This window comes from Pteropus alecto, unplaced genomic scaffold (assembly GCF_000325575.1).
Source record: "Pteropus alecto unplaced genomic scaffold, ASM32557v1 scaffold20, whole genome shotgun sequence".
NCBI lineage: Eukaryota > Metazoa > Chordata > Mammalia > Chiroptera > Pteropodidae > Pteropus > Pteropus alecto.
The window spans coordinates 25,046,952-25,070,060 of NW_006436298.1; the positions used below are offsets into that span (position 1 = coordinate 25,046,952).

Genomic DNA, 23,109 nt, shown 5'->3' on the forward strand with positions numbered 1-23,109 from the left:
TACTGGGCAGGGAGCTGGGCCCCATGGGTACAGATACCTGGGGAAGCTATGAATTGTTGTTAAACCAAACTAAATGTATCTAAGCTAAGCACCAAGTCCCAGGAGCACTGGCTTTGTTCCAAGGAAATACTTATTAAAGACACGAGTGGAGCTTTTCAAAGCTGAATGTATTGTATCTGGGTCAGCAATGGGAAAACACAGAAGTAGAACTCTACCGGACCATGGAAAGATATTAAGTGGATTGGTTCTTCAAAAGACTGTTTTTGTGAGCATTTACGTTTACAAATTATTAATGTATGTTCATCATTTACTATACAGTGACTTGTGTTATTAAACTGACCAAGGCCTCAAAGAGCTCATTCTCACTCCTGATAATTCTCTTTATTACTGTCAACAGTCACTGTGAACTGGCTCTTTAAACTTGTTAGGGTCACTGAACACAAAGGAGAGCCTCATCTTGCTGGTCTGGTCTTCTTTCCCTTCAATCTGATGGATATGATTGAGGTGGGGCAGGCTTTTAATTAATGGATAGGTGAGGATAAGGATCCATAAACGATGTCACAATTGAGGTACCAAGGAGGCATAACTTGATAACGCTTTGTTATAAGCACATATTATACTTTTGTAACAAAAATTCCGTTGTGCAAAGATTCTCTAAAAACATAAGCAAAAGCTGCAACAATGGGGTTATCGACTCAAATTCTACTAATAATTTTTTGTAAAAATAACCCTACAAAAGTGGAAAACAAAAACCAAACCATCCACCATTGAAATTATCCAATGACAAAGAAAACAGTGGTACCATTATTACAATCTCACACAGTAAGGTAACTTGACCAGATCCCAGTATTATAAAATAACAACAAATAGCTAACAGAAGATTCAGGATTTATGAAATAAAAATTTAAGTCTGTTCTTCAATTAACCAGCAGTCTGAAGAGAACAAATGACTTCTGACCATGTTATCCAAAATGTTTTGAAAACTAATTTTTTCTGTTTTCATGAAATTAATATTACTAATATTTACCTACAGTGATCTTGAATTATTCCAATCAATCAGCAAGAAGAAGAAAGATATCTATACAAACCTACATATGGTCCACCGGGTTTGATAACTTTTGTGCTTCGGTTGCGGGATTCCTCTTCTGCCTGGGTCATTCTTTCTCGTGTCATCTGATACGAGTCGTTTGTTGCACACACTGTTATTTTATCTTGTATAAATCCCAGGCAATTGAGCTGGGAGGCTCCAGAGCTGTCAAGTAAGACGGCAGCTTTATTAGAGATGTCCCTCATTTTGCACAATTTTAAAGGCTAACGAAAATTGTATAATCCTAAAATCAGCAGTCCAAATAACTTTACAGTCCTAAAATACCTGATATTAGTAACTTTTAAATGTAAAGATTATTTAAAATATTTGAGTTTCTCATCTTCATTCCATGTCACATTTTTTTCCACATTGTGAGTTGAATGGATAAACTGAGCTCTGAGACCAAATCCATGAAATTTTGAAAAACACCAGTATTTGAAGTGAAGATTGGAGTCCTGATGAGTAATATAGTTCTACTTTCATTGTCAGTCAACTATTTTTAAGAATTATCTACCATTGATATGAGAAATGTTAAAAGTTTAACTATTAGTGAAACCATAATATGCATGTTTTAGAACTGACTAGATGAAATAGACTCATCACAATTTTTTTTATTTTTAAAGAACACTAATTTTAAAGCTAAAATACTGCCCAACATTAAACCTTACTTTATTATTATTAGCCCAAAGATCCTAAACATTTGTAGAATTTATATTTACTACTTTGTTAAATCTCTATAAGAGGACTGGACCTATTTACACAGCAAATATTGAAGAAAATACTGGACAAGAGATTTTGGCAGAATATCTTAATAAACTTTTAAACACAATCATTAATATTAATGTTGGCCCAGAAGATGGCTCTGTTTCAAAGTATTATGCTAATATTAGGGGATCACAGTAATAGTTATACTGGTATTTTAAAATAAATAATTATGGTCTTAAAACAGACTGGAATATAAAAGTAATGAAAATGCCACTGCAGCTCTGATACTCTATTTCCAAACTTAATTGGAAATAGCTTTGTTATGATGCTAATAAGAGTTGATAAAATTTTTATAAATTGCTAATTAACTGTCTGTACAAATACCACTTTTCAAAAAATCAGTTTATTCATCTCATAAATATTTATTGGGCAGGGACTGCATGCCAGGCAATGTGTGAGGTACGCAAGCTGTGATAAGGACTGAGATAGATGTAGCGCCTCCTTCAAGGAGTTCTCTGTCTAATGGCTAACAAGGATGAGCAAATTAGAAATTACGACATGATATGAGAAATGCCAGGGGGTGGGGTGGGGGGCAGGGAATTCCAGGAAAGTACTTTGGCCTGATGTATGGGTAAGGCAAAGCTTCCTAGAGGAGGAAGTGATACCCGAGCTGATCTAGAAGAATAACTAGACAAGGGAGAAGAAAGACAGAAGTGTTCTAGGGGAATAACCAACTTGTGCAGGCCCAGGGAGAGCAAGGAAGAGTTTTTCAGTTAAGCCAAAGACAGTTGTAAAGGACAATTAGAGGTGAGGCTGAAGAGATTATGAGAAGTACATTACACAGAGCTTTAGAGGTCATGGTATGGATTTTGGACCTTATCCCAAGAATGACAGAGGCTGAAAATAGGGTAGAGAAAATATCTCATTTATATTGTAGAAAGATCAATCTGGATAAAGAACAGATTGGGAGGAAGGGGATACAAGAATGAAAGCAGGAGAGCAGTTAGGGCACTATTGAAAGATTATAGGCAAAACTGATGGCTTGAACCAGTGTAGGGCAGTGTGAATGCAAAACAGTAAGCAGATTCCAAAGACAGTGAGGAGGCAGAATTGACAGGGTTTGGTTAGTGATTAACCATAGGAGGAGAGAGTGGGGGAGGGGGAAGTAGTTAAAGATCATGCCCAAGTTGTATGGTGTATGGAGCTGCCATTTATTGAGACACTGGGATAGGGCTGGGAGACAGAAAATGAGTTCACTGTTGAACATGATGACTTTGAAAAAATGAGGGAATCAACTGTGAAGAACACTAATATTTAAAGTAAGCAACAGGAAGACCACAGGAGACTAAAAAATCACAGCCAAAGAGGTAGAGGGAAATCAGAAGATCAGTGTGTCATGCAAGCCACTAGAATAGAATACATTAAGAATCAGAGTGGTCAACGATGTGAAATGCTGGCAACAAATCCAGCCTAATAAGAAACGAATAAGCGTCCACTGGATTCAGGGGCAAGGGGTTCAAAGCCTCCTTTGGGAAGCAGTTTCAGTGGAATGATGAGGACTGAATCCAGACTTTGGCTCCAGAGTGAGTGCAAAGGAGATTCTTTGTCTTTATATTCTTTTTAAATGAGACTCACCTGCTGAGCATGTATGAATACTGAAAAACCAGTAAAAGGAAGGGAGTGGGGAGGGAGAAAAGAAGGGAGGTTTAACCCTCAGGGGAAGTGGGATGAAGGAGAAGAGTAGGAAAAAAAGATTGCAGGAGAGTACAGAGAAGATGAAGTATAACGATCTGGTGGCAGGAAGTTTGAATTTCAATATCTTCCCTTATTATTTACTAAGTAATTTACATAGTAAAAATAAGGTGAACCTATTGCCAACCATGATGAAGTTTTAGTTTACAGAATTCAAGATCAAGAAACAGATATTTACTGGAAAACTAAACAGAGCTAAACCCTGCAGGCAAGAAGATATTCTCTAGAATTCTCACCCCTTTTCAATTGAGTTACATTAAAATTTAAATACCTTGACATATGTGTATACATATTTCTATAGACTTTCTCTAGCCTAGCTCACTGTGTCCCACACTTGATTGTGCATTACTGTACAGGGCTGTATGCCCCAAACTATTTTCACTAGGCCTGTGAATGGACAGATTTAAGGAATTTTTTAAATTTAATTTTGACTTTGGGATTTCTTCCATCTTATATGAGAAAAATGTGGCTTAAAGAGATTTAAAAAGGAAGATAAGAAAAGAAACAAGTTAATATGTAATTTTGGGACATCTATTGAGCATTCAGTTTGAGCTCCACCAATACTGTAAGACTAGAAAAAGGGCATAAAAAAGTCCCTGCCTTTGAGGAGCATGAACAATTGCAGGAGAGACAGGATCCATGAGAAAAATAAAAATTCAATTGAATAGAAAAGGTAGATGTAGATTATGAAAAGGTTTGCTTGCCAGGTTGAGAACTAAAAGTTTCAATGCTTTTATTTTTATAGTTGCAAATTTCAATTTATACCACACCATTTTAAAAGTACCTTGGATCATACTTTTATACTGGAACATACTTTTTATAAAGCATACTTAGATCATACTATTGCATTTGCTCCAATTTTCTCACAATAATTTCTCTTCTCTTGCTGCATCACGTATAGTTTTTTTTTCAGGTGAGCTTAAAACCTTCTCCAAACACAGAGTATTGTGATGAAAGGGAGAAACCATATCACCTATAATGATATGACTGGTTTTGAAAAAGGGATTAAGTTCCTTAACAAAATTCCTAATGAGACATAGTTCAATTTGGTGTCAAAATGTTCTCACTATAGTAAAACAATTCTCTAAAGACAAGCAATCCAGGTGATGGCACCGCAATTCGAAATCGATGTACCTTGTGGTGTATAATGAACACTGAACCAGGAGTTAGGAGAGCTCAGTTCCCATCCAGCCCTGTCACTAACTAACCAGCTATATAAATGTGGGTAAGTCACCTGTGAAAAGAAGGGGACGAACTACACAATTATTAAGGACCCTTATACTTGGTGATTCTATAATTTATTGCAATACTTCCCATAGAACTTTCTACAATGGTAAAATGATCTGTATCTATGTTGTCCAATATGACTTCCACTAGCCATGCGGGCATTTGAGCCCGCCGTAATGTGTGGTTAGTGTGAGTGTAGAACTGAACTTTTTAATTTTTTTTTCATTTTTATCAATTGAAATGTAGATAGCCACATATGGCCAGTGGCTATCATAGTGAATAGTGCAGAAAGGTCTATGGAATCAATAACATACGCAATTTATACCAAAATCTATAAGTTTGGGGGTGGGCAAAATTAACATATACTCAGGAAAATAGCAGATTAAGATCAAAAAGTTATTTAGTCACTTTCAATGGGAGGAGAAATTTAGAACTTTCAGTGATTTCTCTTATTTTATATCTCTGCCTCCTGTGCTCACCTGAAACACAGCTTTCCTTTTGTCTTTCTCCCACACAGAGAGAGCAATGATAGTTTCAAGTACAGCACAGGTGAGATAGGGATGGATGGCCCCAGGACACTTTGGGCCAATATCATGGTTTCTTGGAAGGCTGGGGGCTCTAAGGCCTTGTCTTTAACCACAGGCAGAACAAACTCTCTACTCTAGGGGCCCATTCTTTAATCAGAAACAACCACTGCAAAGAATAGTGAAAACAAGCAGCCTATTGTTTCAGAAGATCTAAGTAGATAAGGGTTCCATGGTACTCTGGGATGTGCATGTATATTCTCGTCTGCCCCGCCTCCCCCGCCTCAACCCCTTTTTAAAATCAGAAGTGACGGCTGTACTGGGGTTAATTTCTTATTTTCATTCTGCTGCAGAATAAAGATTTTAAAAAATCTATCTTAGAACAAGGCTTGCACAAGGAAGAAGGGAATGTACAAGATATATACATACATGTTTTTCTCCTTTACCCTTGAATGTGAGCCTTGAGTATACTATAAAAACACTCTTATTTAAATGCAGTAAATAAAAACTTCTTAAAAAACTCCGAACTTGTCTTTAATTAAAATAAAAAAAAACCAACCATGTTTTATAGCTGAAAAAATTTGTACCTTGAGTGCAAGAATGTTACAATTTTTTTGATTATATCCCACAGTGACAAATATAACCTCTAGCACACAGTAGATGCTCATTATTTCTCAAATGAATAAATGAACTTTGCCATTCAATTCAATAAATATTTATAAGTGAGTACTATGCATTTTATTGTTTAATTTTTAAAAAACCTCAAAGAAAAATTATTTGCCTTTTAGTATACCTTGAAATGTACTTACCTGGAGAACCTTTGCTGGATGCAGTCAAAGCTGCCCTGAGGGTTGTCTTTACCCACATTTGACAAATAGAAGTTAAACGTATGCACTTCATTGAGGGGATCATTTTTGGGAATTTTGACAAGCTAAAAAGAGGGAAAAAGAGAGAAATACCTCAAATTATAAAATTTGAGAATGATATGATAACTGACTTACTGTTTTTCAAGTAACAGTCACTTTATACCCAAGTTGCCCTCTTGAGCATTTAAATTTACAGCATTTAAATTACCAAATCATCCAAAGAATCTGGCAAGCATATCTATAACTCGCCACATTCTCATGTATATTTTCTACCCTTAAGTGTTAGTAATCACTTCTACTCAGTAATTAGTTTTTAAGAGGAATCCTTTTCATTTTAAATAAGCAAATGACTACAGTTTATTTTTTTACAGTTACTAGTGAATTGGTCAAAAAGCTCTTCCTATTTTGAGATACACGAGGTTCCACAGGTTCTGTCAGGCTGACATGACCCCTGCTGAATAGCTTCTAGATATTTAAACGGTCTCTGAGATAGGATCCACATTCCAATCTTTTGCTCTCTTTTTATATACATATTTCATTTTAATTCTTGCTTCTTAGAATAATATTTTTGAAGAATAACTAGCAGTATAGGTGAATGCCACGATTATATTCACACCAAAATGCAGCTGGGTTTTTCTCTCTACCCTATGGTTCCCTTATTCACCTTTAATTTTATAGAACAGGGTCAGCAGTCTGCAGAGATGATTCTGCAGGGAACTCCAAGGCTGATCCATAGGCAACACTGTGAAACAGGCAGATGTGTTCTATGCTCTTGCTCAAGGCCTGGTTTCTCTACTAGATGGAAAATCCTATGAGTGAAGGGCCAGGGTTGCTCTAGATGGCTGAGCTCCTGCACCAGTCACATTTTACTGGTACATGGTAGAAGCTCAATAAACATTTTTGAACAAATGAACTAGAACCTGCTCACTGTCTTTGAACTGCTCCACCTTTTCAGCTCCTGAGATCTGCAGGGCCCACCATGGTGATAATTACAAAAAGGTTTAGTTAGAAAGAATGTAAAATATGACATCCTGCTCTCCAGCCCTCAAATGCATTCTTAGTGATTTAGAAGATACTCAGGGAGAAGAAAATGTTTTATAATTCTCATTCTTCTCCCCCAAATCTGTCCCTTCCGTGACTGGAAAATTAAGACTCAGAGCTAATTGGCTGGTGTGTGTGTGTGTGTGTGTGTGTGTGCACGCACGTGTATTTCACACACTCATATACATACACACGTTTGACCTCTGCTTGGCCCTGAGGACACCCTGAACCTCTTGACTTGCTTACTTAAAAAAGATTTCTAACTTTTGACCTACAGAAAAAAATTTGGAGCCACCAATTCTAACCCATACCCCACATCTAAAAAAGTAAGAAGGGAGACAATTTGCACTGTTTGGCACATAGTAGACATGCAATAAATGTCTGTTGAAAGAATGAACAAGGAGAATAAGAAGTCAAAGAAAATCATCTCTTCAAAGGAGATTCATAAGACTCATGTAAAGCTTGTAAGGCCACATTTCACCAAAGATATTGAATATTTGATAATATTCCATAGAACCTCCATCATCCACGAATTTAAACTCTTTGGTTCCCTATTTTAAATTAGTTCCCATTCCTAGAGTAACAAATTTCTGCATTTATTATATACTCTACAAATCATATCTTTTGAAGGCTCTAAAGTTACTCCTTTTCCCCCAAATTTCCTGTAGTTCTAAACTGCTGGAACTTTGTGAACAGATCTTAATTTATTGTCTTTAAGTACACATCAGGACAGCCTCCTAACCCCCACCCCTGCCAACGAAGAATCACCCAGTATAAAATGTCAGTGGGACCCATGTTGAGAAATTATGGATTAGAAATAGGTTGCTCCCTTAGGAGAGAAGTCAGAGAATTTTGACTTCATTGACCTCAAACTTAATAAAGAAGTAGAGGGAAAAATGGTATCTTCAAATAAATGAAAGTGCTCATTTTATTTCAAACTAAAAAGAGCCATTTTAACTTATTTAAAATACTTATTCCAGTTTTTTAACCTCCAATCACAAGACAATGAAAAGTAAATAAGTGCACATGAGCCACTTTTATAGTGTATGTAGCCATGGAGAGAATGTGAAGATTAAGTATCTACTGCAACCTCTCTTAAATTTTACAAAGGCAACAAATAAACAAATGGATTAACAGGAGTTATAAAAAAGTACTTCATTTGCAATGCCCACTTTAGATATCTAAATAAAAAAAAGAGAGAGATCTTGAAAAGAGGCTATGAATTAACTCTCAAAATGAGAAAGGATCACTTCAGGACGGAGAGAGTGAATCTTTGTAGTGACAGTCTCTGAGAATTGTTCCCCTAGTAAGTTCCAAAAGCCTCACTGGCAAAAACAATCAGAAAAGATTAGTATAGTTTTCAACTTTAAAAAAGACTAAACAGAGTAATATTTATCTGGAGAGTGCTTGTAATCCCTACCATTCTTCCTTATTCTTACATATACCATGCATTTTGATAAGGTTCTCAGGCTGTTAGCTATCAGTGACAAACAAGCTTTGTCCTTGGCTCTGTGGAAGAAAGGTAGTATGACGGAGAATGACAGCAAGATTTCTCAATCTCTCCTACTCACTGTCCCACTCTGTGGGCATCTGTGTGTGAGCGGTGTGTGGATGGAGACAAGAGTAGGCATCAGGGCAAACTGTATTCATTTTGGGACCCAAGGGTGAATCTCAATGCATATCATGGTATTTTTTTCCAGCTATGGAGCTGGGGTGGGGGTTGGAGGTTAAGGAATTATAAGGGAACATGGTGTGCTGAGTTTCTACAGTACTTTTTTCCTCAGTGGTTTTCAGAGCAGCGGCAATGCAGATAGTACAGACTGACCTAATCTCAGGCTCTTCCTGTAAAAGATCTGAGAGCAAAATGTCGCCAAGCAATCTTTACATCTTTAAAATTTCAAAAGCTTAAATTACATGGTCTACGAATTTAGTATCTGATTTCCTGAAGATGGTACAAATTATACACAAATTTTATTTGTATCAACATCTAAATATACTCTTAAGAATAAAATGGTTGTACAAAGGAGCACTTATGTTTATAGCTGGTAAGTCTGTATAACAGTTTGGCTTGATGGGCAGTAAAGGAGATTTAGTGGAAATAGCAGGTTGTGTATGACAATTAGGGCAGGCAGGTGTTGGGGGTAGAATGGGGGACTGGAGGATTCAGAACTAAACTAAGGGGACCTGAGTGAACCACAGCCTGTGGGACGGTGGAAGGCCATAGCTAAAGTGGGAGCTGAGACCTTGTCTCATCAAGGGTAACAAGTGAGCCATTTCAGAGACTAGACCTCAGAGGAACTCATCATTCATCTCTGATGTACAGGAGCTTATGCTACAGCTTATCTAGATACTGAAATAGGAGTACGTCCCTTCTTCCAGAATGGTAACAAAACATTTTCTTATTAACTGGCCTTTGAATTTATGGAATATGATGAAGAGGAGATGAAAATGAAATGACTCTCATTGTTGGGCCTTGGGTCAGTTTCTGGGGACTGGGCTAACCACCATGGGAAAAGAAATTCTGAAATCTGATATAGAAGCAGACTTGGAAGAGCATCTCTTTGTGTGATAGGAACTTTTCAATTTTAATTATAGTATTTTAAGCTTTTGTACAGGTGAGTGGAAATACCTTTATATTTAGGGATCTATAGTCTAGTTGAAATTTTTAGTTAAATGCCTTAAGAATGAAATCTCACTTAAAAAGTATCAAAGACTATGATTCCAAACAGCTTCTTATTTAAGATGAAGATGGAAAAGCAGATTTTAATTTACATTCCAAAAACAAGAAATTGAAAATCAAAGATTCAAGACCATAATCCACAACCCTCCACCCAAATCCTAGTCTGTCTTCGATAAAAAGCCATTAAGAAAAAGTTTCAGGAAACTTTCAGACATTTATAATTAACATAAACACTGTATACCAAGATGTGTAACTCGAAGTTTCTAATTATTCTGAGATACAAGCTCAGGCATGTGGCAATGGAATACTGTCTGAAAGGTCATTTCAACATCAAGTCATGGACCTTCTATTTACATAAGGATGTAGGGCAGAAATGCAATGTGCATACTGCTGCAAGTTTCTCACACTTGCTAACATGTGCTTAAAAGCTGTTGGTACCTTTACTGCAGAGGTTTCTTACCCTTAAGTCAAATACCTTCTATTCAACATTGGATTGAGGCACACACTAGATTAAAAATATGATCATCAAGACTTTTTTCACATTTATTTAAAATAAATGCTTTGTTCTTTTGTGGGGGTTATAAGTGATTTAAACTTACAGGAGCTTTTCTTTGAAAGTAATTTTATCGGTTTTAATATTCAACCTTTTCTGCTAAAGTGACCGTAAATAAACACTTAATGAGATGCTCATGACCCAGCAGTATCACAGTTTGATATAACTCTTGGTCCTTAAAGCAGACCCACAGTGCTGACAGGGCTTTTGAGATCATGTAGTTTAATTTCTTCATTTTGTAGAATAGGAACATAGAGAGCCTCAGTGACTTGCTCAAGGTTATGATTATATTCAAAATTGCATACCCTGTAACTCCTGAACCCCTCGCCTTGATCCATGTTTGTCTGAAACACTTGGTGCCTGTGTTACTTACAAATTATATTTATTGTCTTTTTCCCCTGACTAGAATATAATCCTTGGAAGGACAGAAGTTTTTGTCTAGTTTGTTCCTTGTATATATCACTAACATTTTGAATAGTGTGTGGCACAAAGTAGTTATTCCATACATGTTTGCTGAGTTGGTAAAAATGCTGATTAATGCTTGAGCCAGGACTAGAATTGAAGTGTCTGCTTTCTTTCGATCAATATTTCCAAAGCATGTGGAAAAGTTTCCTTATATGAAAAAGGGATTATATCCTCAAATAAATTTGTGAAATCTCAGGTTAAACAAGACAACTTTCTTTGCTGTAGGTCCTTTGATACTAAATAGTGGTTTCCCAAATTATATAACCTCAAAACTCACCTCCTTCTATTCCTCTGATATCTCTGGAGACAAGCCTATCTCTTAATATTATTTGACTAATATATATATTATTTTACTATACATAAGCTATGTATCTTAGCTTAGATAAAAGATTGCTACAAACATTTAAACATTAGAATTCTGTTACTCTCAAATCCTTCTCAGGCATTTAATGATTCTGTGATTTCCTAAACAATCCAGAAAATTCGGTTTAGCTAGAGAAATATATTTGCATGTACTGTTCAGGTTCCAGAGTTTAGAGGCAGAATAAATAATTTAGAATCAAAACAGAAAATAGAAACCTCAACCTGAAAGCCACAAGTCCTATTTTTCAAACTAGAGCTGCAGTTATGACTTTAGGTTAACATTATGGGTTTGGGCCAGGGGGCGGGAGCCTCTCAGATCAGCCCAGATGTAGAAACCAATGCCAGGTGGGTGTGAGGAAGAAGGGAGGGGAAGGTATCTATCACTGGCAATAGAAAACATTACGTAGTATTAGAGAAATCAATAAGAGGGAAATCATGTGAGGCAGCAGAATTCATAGACATATTGAATGTGAAGGATGAAAGAGAGAAATCAAGGATGACGCCAAGGTGTTTTCCCCTAAAGGACTGGGTGTGCGTGTGTGTGTACATATAAAATCTTGAATATGATGATAAATACCTTACTGTAACTGAATCCATACTAGCTAAATGCACTAAAATACAAATGACCAATGCTGGTTTCACCAGCAAAAAAGGGGGCTTCAAAGTGAGTTTTGTTATGACTCATTCTGTAACTTCATGGCTAAAAATTATTTAGAAAAGACCAGGTGGCTGGGTGTAGTTGGTTGGTAGCCGGGCATTTCCAGAAATAAAGGAGGGATGACAGTTATTGGCAGGGGAAAGATGCAAATAGCAGATACTAGAGATACTGTATCAAGGAAAAGACATACAAACTATGTAGCATGAAATAGAAAATCTGTATTTAAAAATGACTATAAAACTCATCTAAATGCCAAAATAGCTTTTAGAAGAAAAGTGAGAGAGCTATTGAGAATCTGAGAAGTATGTTCAAACTTCACGGCTGAGCTATTCCACAAGTCTTTCTTTGACAGCTAAAACTAAAACCTCCCACTGAGTTCTGTAACTCATCATAAACTGCTTTTTATTTTCATTTTATTAACTAGTCCCTTCTAAAATTTAAGTATATTCCATAGACACAATGCCTATATAGAAAAGAATTTGCATCTAATCCCTAAATCTGCTCACCCTTCCACATTGTCTAACATCCTGTTAATAAACTGCCACTCAGTTACTGAGGTTACTGGGATACTGGAGAGTCAATCTTCTTTTCTCTCACACCACCAAACACCCCTCGACATCCAGATAATCACAGGTCCTACTGCTTTTACTTCCTAAATTATCTCTCAAATGTATGTCCTCATCTTCCTCCTCTGCTTTGGCTCAATAACACCTTTTGTTTGGACAACTTGTCTTTCGGCCTCCACTTTTGCTCATTCTCAATCCTATCCTCTTATTGTTCAGCGGCTAACACTAGTGCCACAAAATGCCAGTCTGACCATGTCAGTCCCGAGAGTTATTTCTTCATGGCTCCCTACTACATATTAACGGTATAGTCTAAGCTCCTTAATAGGACATACGAGATTCCTTCTCAATAGACTTGGGCCTCACTCTCCACGTGTATTTGATGTCCCCACTTCCTGCCTTGGTTTGTACTAACTTAAGAAGTCTTTCCTTCCCCAGGCAGGTGGGTTTAGAATCCTGTCCATGGGGTCCCCACAGCCTCTTGGGCCCACCTCTACTGCTGCCTTCATTACACTGCATGCTAAGTACCTGTTTATATATCTTCCTCCCCGCTACACTGAGTTCTTTGGGGGCAAGGACCATGGTCTTATTTTCATATGTATCTGGAACATAGTAAATACTGAATTCATCTGAGGAAACTTGAGATTTGATTAAATTCACTCAGAAGAAGCCTTATGCTAAGGATACTAAAAAATTAGAGATGTATCTGAAATAGATCACTTAAGAGTCTGTGGAAAACCAGGTCTCCCCAGAGCAGGGAAAAATAAATAACAAAATTGAAAGGAAAAAAAAAAAATCCCACACAGCTGCCCGCCATGTGATACAAACATCAGGATGAGAAATTTCTGACCTCTCCTGTGCTATGTTTAGCCCCAAAACCTAGGCTAAGTGGTTTTCTGGGTTTGTGGAACTTAAATTTATAAGTTTTTCTTTTTAAAAAGTATCTTCATCTTTATTAAACACTCACAAAAACTCCGGCCTTACCGACGAATTCCATCTGAAAATATGATCGAGCATCTTTAAAACCACTTTGTATTTTAAAAGACTTAGGGAGACCACACTAAATAATTCTAAATTTACTAATTCTCCTGGTCAAGTAAGAAGCAGAATTTTGTTTTAAAAATGATTTATTCCTCAGAAACAAATCCCAAACCTGAATTCTACAAGGGGGAAAAAAAAATCTTAAATATGTGCGTCAATTTCCAAATTCATTGCCAATCTTTTCTTTTTCTTGCTCTCTTGGAATCTTGAAGAAAACTCTGTTTGTATTATGCCAGGAGGAACTGCTGAGGAAACAAGACTGAGAATAGAGTTTATACATGGCAGTCAGCAACAGTTGTGTAAATCTAGGGGAGAGACTGGTACCTGACAAATGTGAATTTTCAAAATTAATTGCTAAAAGTGACCCAGGCCCTAGATTTTGCAAAACACATGGTTTCACCCAAACCCAATCAATGTTACCATAAAAACTGGTAAATTCAATAACACATATGATATTTAAGTCTGAAGACTATTTCCATATTGATTTGGAAGTATACTCAACTCTAATTCTCTGTTTTTCAACATCAATAATATTCAAACTTTTTTTTAAGCAAGAGAGTGGTATTTTCAAAATAAATCTTATGAAGAGACCCACCACGTATTGCAAATAGAGTCCTTGCTTCTCTGGCTGAGGAAAGGGATGACGACTGACTGGGACTGCTGAGGCAGCTACTGTGGCAGCATCACAGAATAATCCCCAGGCTCTGGGGCCCAAAGACACAAAACCAAGGCTCTATGCTGACATTTGTCACAACTTAAATGACAAATACGAAAGATTTATACAAAATCTGAAACTCTTATGTGCCTTTTAAAAAATGCTAATTAATGCCAAATACTTGAAGGATCCCAAAGATAGAAAATAGTGTCCTGCTGCCTTGTTCTCTTTCCTTTTTATTTTTCATTTCTTTATATTTTTATTATTATTTATGCCTACAGCACCTGGTCTTCCTAGGTGGTCTCTCATCCAATTACTAACCAGGCCCAAGCCTGCTTAGCTTCCGAGATCAGACATTGGGCTTGTTCAGGGTGGCATGGCCGTAGACCATGGACCATGGCTCCATTGGGGCGTGAACCTAGGACCTTCTGCGTGTAAAGCAGACGTGCTAACGGCTACATTATGGAACCATGTCCTCTCTTTTTAAAATGTTTTCTTTATTATTGGATCCTCTGTATTTCCAGTTCAAAGTTGGGTCTCCCTCAATAGTTTGGGGCAAAAAAAAAAGTGAGAACTATTTTACACACAGCACAAATAGACCACATCTAGTGTGCTAGATCATGGGGTCTGGAGCAAACTGCTCGGTTTTCAACTTTGGCTCCAAAATCTATTGTCTGTGTTACCTTGGTCAAGTAACTTAACCTCTTTAATCCTTAGTTTCCTCATCAGTATAATGTAGATAAATGATATTATCTCATATGGTTGTTGTGGAAGTTTAAAAAGATAAACCATGTAAGGTACTTGGCAAAAACAATATTGGGGAGTTCTCACTCTGATTTTGGCCTGTTTGATTCAAGCACACACATGCCTTCCTTAACATAATTATGTATTTGATTTTTAAAGTAATTTTCAAATGGTGAAGGACTGGCAATAAGTGCCTTGTGGATAATCAAAAGTTGAAAATACTTATTCTGAATTCTTGGTATTTACAAAGGTACAGGGCTAGAAACCTTCAAGGTCAAAACTTAAATTTTAGCTTAAATAGAAGCCAAAGAAGCTATCTGGGAAAACAACCAAAAGACTAGCAATATTTCTAATTGTTCCAAGCCCAAAGTCCAGATGCAAAAATGAACTGTTGTCATAACAGGTGTCCATGGAAGGTTGAAAAATTACAGATGCCTGCTGCTACTCTAGAAGGGTAGCAAACATTGCTTCCCAAGTGCCTTATCCATAAAAAAAAATATGGCGCCTTCAGAGCCCCAGAGAGCCCCAGATACTAGTTACAGCACAACAAAGAAACAAAGAAAATAGAATTAAGCGTTCTCAAGGGAACCACAACTTTGTGACTTTAAAGCATTCAATCTTCATAAATGCAAACAATATTTTAAAGTTAGTTTTTTTCCTCTCAAAGCTTACAGTATTTTTTTTTTAATTTTTATATCTCTTTCCAAACATCTACCATGAAAATACATTCCTGAGGTAAGATCTATTTCATAAAATTTATTTCTATTTGGTTTTCACTTGCTAATTTCCTTTAAGACTATATGAAAGAAGTAAACTATTTTTTATTTTACATATATAAAGTTATTAATATGCACGGTGTACCAATAACTAAATTAGAAACTGCAGTTCTGATTTCTAAGAGACTTGGCTTATCTGATGTAAATAAGAGGGCCTGTCAAGTCTCTTAGATCAATTCATTTATGATTGCAAGGAATAAATGAAGGATAGTATGCTTGAGTTGTTGGCAAAGCCATTAAACTTATGTCTTCAAATAAAGAAAGATATGTTGTCAAAGAAAGGGCAATGTTTTACATTTAGACAGCTAAGGCAATTACTGTATTTGGATAATTCATATTACAAAATGTGTTTGCTTGATTATCTTTTAGATAGTTATTTAATTCTGTTAGAAGGCAAAACCACACACACCAGGGTTGCTCTAGAAGAATGAAACTATATGAAGCAGCAAAATATTTTATCCCCTTGCCAATAACACTTCATTGCCGCGTAAAAAAGATATCTGTATCACTAGGCTTCATAGGAAATTTATAATGTTCTTACAAAGAAGACAGACATTTAAAGGTAAAGGTGGAAACTCAAAAGCACTAAATTATCAGGACCATAAACAATGGTAAAGAGAAATGGGAAAATAGCAAAAAAAGTAAAAAGAGAAACAATAATTATTTTTAAAAACTTAGAGAAATAGAGTAAATATTTTAAAGAAAGTTCATGAACTACTAAAATAAAAATTTCTCCCTACCATAATGGGAAAAATAAATTAAAAATGAAAAACTCAAAACCACTCCTAGCAATAGTAGATAGAGACTGCAAGACATTTGATGATACTTCAGACAGTATTTTACTCATGGTCAGATATTACCAAGCAAATCAGTCAGTTTTTAAACATTATCAAATTATCAATTTTGAAATTAAAAAAAACAAACAAACATATTCAATATTGGCCACGGGAAACAGCTAATGAAAGGCACTTTAAAATGGCTGTGGAAATAGCAGCAGTAGTGTTCTGAGGGTAAGGGTGAGGGTTAGGATGGCAGAGGGAGGAGCAACTGGGTGACAGTAACTTTCATTGATAACAATAAAGTTATCAATAACTTTAAAAGCATTCATACCTTTCACCTTAGTAATTCCACATCTAGTAATCTAACCTGAAGAAATAATTAGAAATGGAAATAAAGATTTACATACAAGATGTGCTTCATATCATTACTATTATTGAGAAACTAAGTAATAGTTGGCTAAATGCTAGTGTATCTATAAAATGAAATGTTAGGTAGCTATTTAAAAGTAATTTTTTCCATTTAATGACAGAAAAATTCTTACATGTTAAATGGAAAAAGGCTATTTAAAAAGCAGTAAATACATTGTGACTGCAATTTAAAAAACGTATATGACTATGAAAGAAAAACTAGAAAAAATCCAACACTGTTTTTCACTGTTAGGGACATTTATTATTCATCTTTATCCTTGTATGTACTTTTTATAATTCTCAAATGTACATCAATTTGTTTTTCTATTAGAATAAAAATATAATATACTTTTTAAAAAACAATCAGAATTTAAGTTATCACCATGACACTGCCCTTCATGACTTAATCACCTTAAATATTCTTGGGGAAAAAATGTATTTTTTTACAGAATCAGAAATTGTGAAATACTATAAGACTATCCAAAATTAATCTTGATTCATAAATATCTTGTTTTCCAAGTTCTCTGAGGAAGGAACAGAACACTATCTTCTTTAAAAAACAAAACGAACAGCAAACATCTCTAGTACAAAGTTTTTCTGTCTAGCCAAGTACAAAACTCTTAAACATCTGTAGAAATAGAACACTCAAGTACCTTCCCTCCTTCGTAATCCATGAAGACTGATTAAGAGAAAACTAAAAGTCATTCAAATTACTCCTGAGAAAGAATTTCTTAGAGTTGATTAGTATACTATTAATACATTTATTAATATGGCTATGTCTTATATTCTCACTCTAAAATAAGATAGTCCCAATATAACTGAGTGATTATTAAATACTCTAAGCTTTACAAGTATCATAAAAATCTGCCCTTTTCCTATGGCTGTTTAAGTACCAACTCACTGATACTGTGGGCCCGATTTAGTTCTCCTTAATCAGTTCTCTATTACATTCTGAGTTTTATTACCTGAAGTTCCCTAAGAACCTTATCTTTTAAATAAAATTTAACTGACTACTACTTTCCATTCCCATAATCTATCCATTCGAGACCCAACCCATCTCCAGGACACTTCATACCGCTGCTCCAAAATGTCAACTGTTAACTCAGAAAGAAAAGTGGACTCCTATGCCAATGATAACACCAGTAACTCTGCCTGTACCTTCCTTCCACTTGGGAGAAAGATCACAGATGGGGAGAAACCTCTCTTTCTGCACTGATAGATGACAAAGCAACTCTATCAGTAGCTGACTAGCAAGATATTTAGCTAGTGTCTTGCTGTAGATAATTTCTCAATATCTGTCTTCTCCATTTTCCTTTTCAAACTGTTTTTAAAACCTTGGCTATTTAGCCTTTCTCCTAGATTCTTCACATATTTAAACTTGGCATCTCAAAACATTTCTTTTATGTAATTAGAACAATTAGGAAACATAAATTAATATATGTATATGTTAATTTATACATATATATACAGACATATATATGTATAAATTAACATATACATATGTTAATTTGTATAAATTATATGTATAAATTAACATATACATAAGTCAGCTCAGGCTGACTTCCAAAACTATGTCAAATAAGAGTGGCAAGAGTAGGCATCCTTGTCTTGTGCCTGATCTTAGAGGACAGGCTTGTAGCTTTTCACTGTTAAATATGTTAGCTGTGGGCTTGTCATATATATGGCCTTTATTATGTTGAGGAACATTCTCTCTATATCTTGAGAGTTTTTATCATAAATGGATGCTGAATTTTGTCAAATCCTTTTTCTGCATCTTTTGAGATATGATTTTTACTCTTCATTTTGTTAATGTATATCACACTAATTTGTGGATGTTAGAAACAATCTTGTATTTCTGGAATAAATCTCACTTTATCATGATGTATGATCCTTTTAATGTTGAATTTGGTTTGCTGATATTTTGTTGAAGATTTTTGCATCTCTGTTCATCAGGGACATTAGCTTATAATTTTTTCTTGTGGCATCCTTGTCTGGTTGTAGTATCAGAGTAATAAAATGAGTTTGGAAGAATTCAAGCCTCTTGTACTTCTTGGAAGGTTTTAAGAAGGACTGATATTCTTTGAATGGTAGACTTCACTAGTGAAGTCATTTGGCTGTGAACTTTTATTTGTTGGGAAGTTTTTGATTTCTGATTCAATCTTGATAAGTTGTATATTTCTAAGAATTTATCCATTTCTTCTAGTTCATCCAATTTGTTAGCATACAATTGTTCACAGTGGTCTCTTATGGTCCTTTGTATTTCTGTTGATATCAGCTGGAACATGTCTTTCATTTCTGATTTTATTTGAGTCTTCTCTCTTTTTTTCTTAGTGAGTCTAGCTAAATAAAGGTTTATCAATTTTTTCATTTCAAAGAACCAGCTCTTGGTTTCATTGATCTTTTCTATTGTCTTTTTAGTCTCTATTTCATTTATTTCTGCTCTAAGCTTTGTTATTTTCTTCCTCCTATTAATTTTATTTAGGCTTAGTTTGATCTTCGTTCCTTCAGGTGTAAAGTTAGGTTGTTTATTTAAGATATTTTTTGTTTCTTGAGGTAGGCATTTATCGCTACTAATTTCTCTCTTAGAACTTCTTCTGTATCCCATAAATTTTGGTATGTTGTATTTACATTTTCATTTGTATCTGATAAGGGGCTAATATCCAAAATATATAAACTCATATACCTCTATAGCATAAAAACCTAATTTAAAAATAGCCATAGGATCTGAATAGACATTTTTCTGAAGGCATACAGATGGCCAACTGGTACATGAAAAAATGTTCTACATCATTAATCACCAGGGATATTAAAATCAAAAACACAATCAGATATCATCTCACATTTGTTAGAATGGCTATTGACAAAAAGACAAGAAATAACAAATTTTGGTAAGGATGTAGAGAAAAGGATATCCTTATGCACTGTTGGTGAAAATGTAAATTGGTGCAGCCACTATTGATAACAGAATGGAGATTCCTCAAAAAATTCAAAATATAACTACCATATGATTCATCATTTCCACTTCTGGGTATTATTCAAAGGAAATCAAAACACTGCTTCAGAAATCTGTACCCTTGTGTTCACTGCAGCATTTATAACAATAGCCAAGATATGGAAACAACCTAAGTAAGTGTCCATTGATGGATGAACAGATAAAGGAATTGTGGTGTGGACAATTGCTGGTGTGGACCTCAAAGACATTATTATGCTAAGTGAAATAAAGTCAGACAAGTAAAGATAAATACCATATGATCTTTCATATGGAATCTTTATGTCTATATCTATACCTATATCTATATTTATATATATATATATCATTCCCATCAGTTTATAAACATTTTGCTATTTCTTCCACTTTAAAATAAGTTATTTCTGAACCTACCACCTTAACGAAGAAAATCTTATAAGTTTAGTTTTTAACCTGGTATGCTGGGATTATCTGTAGATACCGGCAAATTTTTCTCCACTTATTATTCATAGCTTTTATTCCCTTTCCTTTATATAACATTACTGAGCATTCTTGGAACAATGTCAAATTATAGAGATAAGTGGGTATGTGTATTCTATTGCTAACATTAATAAGGATATTTCTATTGTTCTAGTACTAAGTATGGTTTGGCAAAGATACTTTTCATTATGTTAAGGAAAAATACTTTCTATTACCTACTTAACCTAAAGTTTTAATCCAGATTTAATATTGAAAGGCATTTTTAGCAAATGCCCTTTTGGTATCTACTGAAATATGTTCTGGTTTTTCTCATTTATCCCACAAAGATGACAGATTATATTTAAAGTTAATCACAATGACAACAAACTTTAATTTGTGTAATATTTGTTTCTACAAAATAAATACAGCTTGATAGTTATTAAACTTGATGACATAATGAACAGCTGTGAACTCGTCGCCCAACGTAATAGAACATCTGCAATAATATATCTATCTGCTCCTTTCTTATCCCTCTTCCTTCCTTTTTCTACCAGAGGTAACAACTATTCTAACTTTTGCAAATTCTTAAAAACAACATTGATAAAATTGATAAAATTCTTAAAAACAACAACAAAAAAAGAATTATCATTCTTTTTTTGTTGTTGTTTTTAAGAATTTTATCATACGTTTATATACCTATACAACATATTGTTTGATTCTGCCTGTTATTAAACTTTTAAAAAATGGTGTCTTCTACCCACTGAGTTTTCACTGTCATGTTGTACAGAGCTCTAAATCACTGCCTTTCATCGTTGTGTACTTTTCCACTGAATCAATATACGAGTTTATCTATTAGCCTGCCATTGTTCTCAATTAGTGTGAACAAAATTTGTCAAAGGGAGCTTCAAATTCCCTGTCAGTAATAAAAGTACCAACACTCAAAAGTATTCACAAGTAAACCAGTATTCTTGACAATTAAAAAAAAAAACAATCTTTAAACATATACAGCTCTATACCTGAATTCCATCTGTAAATACACCCATTTTGCTTCTCACTATTGAATCTGACCATATGACTCCTTGGCTAAAAATTTCAAGTATAATTAAATCCTATAAAATGTCCTTTGGCGCTCCTTCTTGAAAATCCTTTTGTTCCAAATTCCCAAAATGCCAATGCCTCCTGGATAGCTCCAACTTGATAGAGCGAGGTGCAATGTATTATCTGAGCACCTCATGTACAGCATGTCCCAAAACAAACACACCCTGTATCTCTTGCCTTGATCTGCTCTTTCCTCTATTTCTGATCTTGAATAATGGCCTCAACATCCAACTAAATGCTCATAATAAATATGGAGCCATACTTAGCTCTTCCCTTCTCATATATAAAGAATAACTAAGTCAAGGCAGCTACTGAATAAGCATGTTAAAATGTAAATCTGACCATATGACTCCTTGGCTAAAAATTTTTAAATAGATGATAATCGTCTGCAGTGTTTTTTTAGATCGTAGATTCTGACTCATTATAAGGTCATGACATTTATTTAGTAGATTGTAACAAAGATCCTTTTAAAATGAAATAAAATAGAAAATGTTAGAGTATATGGATGAGGGCTAAATTTTGTGCTGTGAAACTCTTAGCTATATGGATGTGTACACCTATATGTGTAAAGAGTCACAGTGTAAAATGTTTTTTCTTACTGAATTGTTTCTAGTGTGTTTGAAAGCATCTACTGCACAGGTCCCTTTTAGAAAATGATGAAATTTATGAACCTTCTCCTGAGAAAAGAATATACATATACCTATATATATGATATTCTTATCATATTCTTTATTATAGTGAACCCAGATTTCCAGACCTCATCATAGACCCTCCAGGAAGATTTTATAGATAAGAAACACTGATCTCCAAGGTGAAATTCGAATTCCTTAAGAAGGTGAGAACATTTGCCACACCTGAACTATAGGCCTTAAAAGCATTTTCTTCTTTTCTGCCAAACCCTGGTGGTAATCCTTCACACCTCAGCTCAAACATTAGCTCTTCTGAGAGCTTCCTGACCAGCTTTTTTCCCCTTGCTAGTAGTTGGAGAGGTGCTCAAAAATGTGTATGTGAATGTGAGAATGAATAAAATGCTCATTGAACATTTATTATATGCAGGTAGATCATTGTTGTAAAGAGAACAGGCAACCTCTGGAAGCAGATGTTTAGATTTGAGTGTATGCTTCTTCACTTACTAATTGTGTGAACTGCAACAAGTAATTTAACTTCAGAGTCATGGTCTACACATCAGTAAAATACAAGTATCTGCTTTAGAGCAGCAGTCTCCAACCTTTTTGGCACCAAGGACCAGTGCTCCAATGAGAATCTAATGCCTGATGATCTGAGGTGGAGCTGAGGCAGTGACATGACTCCTTGGCTAAAAATTTTTAAATAGATGATAATCGTCTGCAGTGTTTTTTTAGATCGTAGATTCTGACTCATTATAAGGTCATGACATTTATTTAGTAGATTGTAACAAAGATCCTTTTAAAATGAAATAAAATAGAAAATGTTAGAGTATATGGATGAGGGCTAAATTTTGTGCTGTGAAACTCTTAGCTATATGGATGTGTACACCTATATGTGTAAAGAGTCACAGTGTAAAATGTTTTTTCTTACTGAATTGTTTCTAGTGTGTTTGAAAGCATCTACTGCACAGGTCCCTTTTAGAAAATGATGAAATTTATGAACCTTCTCCTGAGAAAAGAATATACATATACCTATATATATGATATTCTTATCATATTCTTTATTATAGT

General features: G+C 35.0%; 1 protein-coding gene across 1 annotated transcript in view; it reads right to left on the reverse strand.

Moving 5' to 3' along the window:
* The window catches only part of ELL2 (elongation factor for RNA polymerase II 2), a 70,168-nt gene that overhangs the window by 22,893 nt on the left and 24,166 nt on the right, over positions 1–23,109 (reverse strand). The window contains exons 3-4 of the mRNA XM_006913233.2: positions 6,105–6,226; positions 1,089–1,252 (exon numbers count right to left, since the gene is read on the reverse strand). Coding sequence (XP_006913295.1) covers positions 1,089–1,252; positions 6,105–6,226 — 286 coding nt within the window. The remainder of the gene's footprint in view (positions 1–1,088; positions 1,253–6,104; positions 6,227–23,109) is intronic.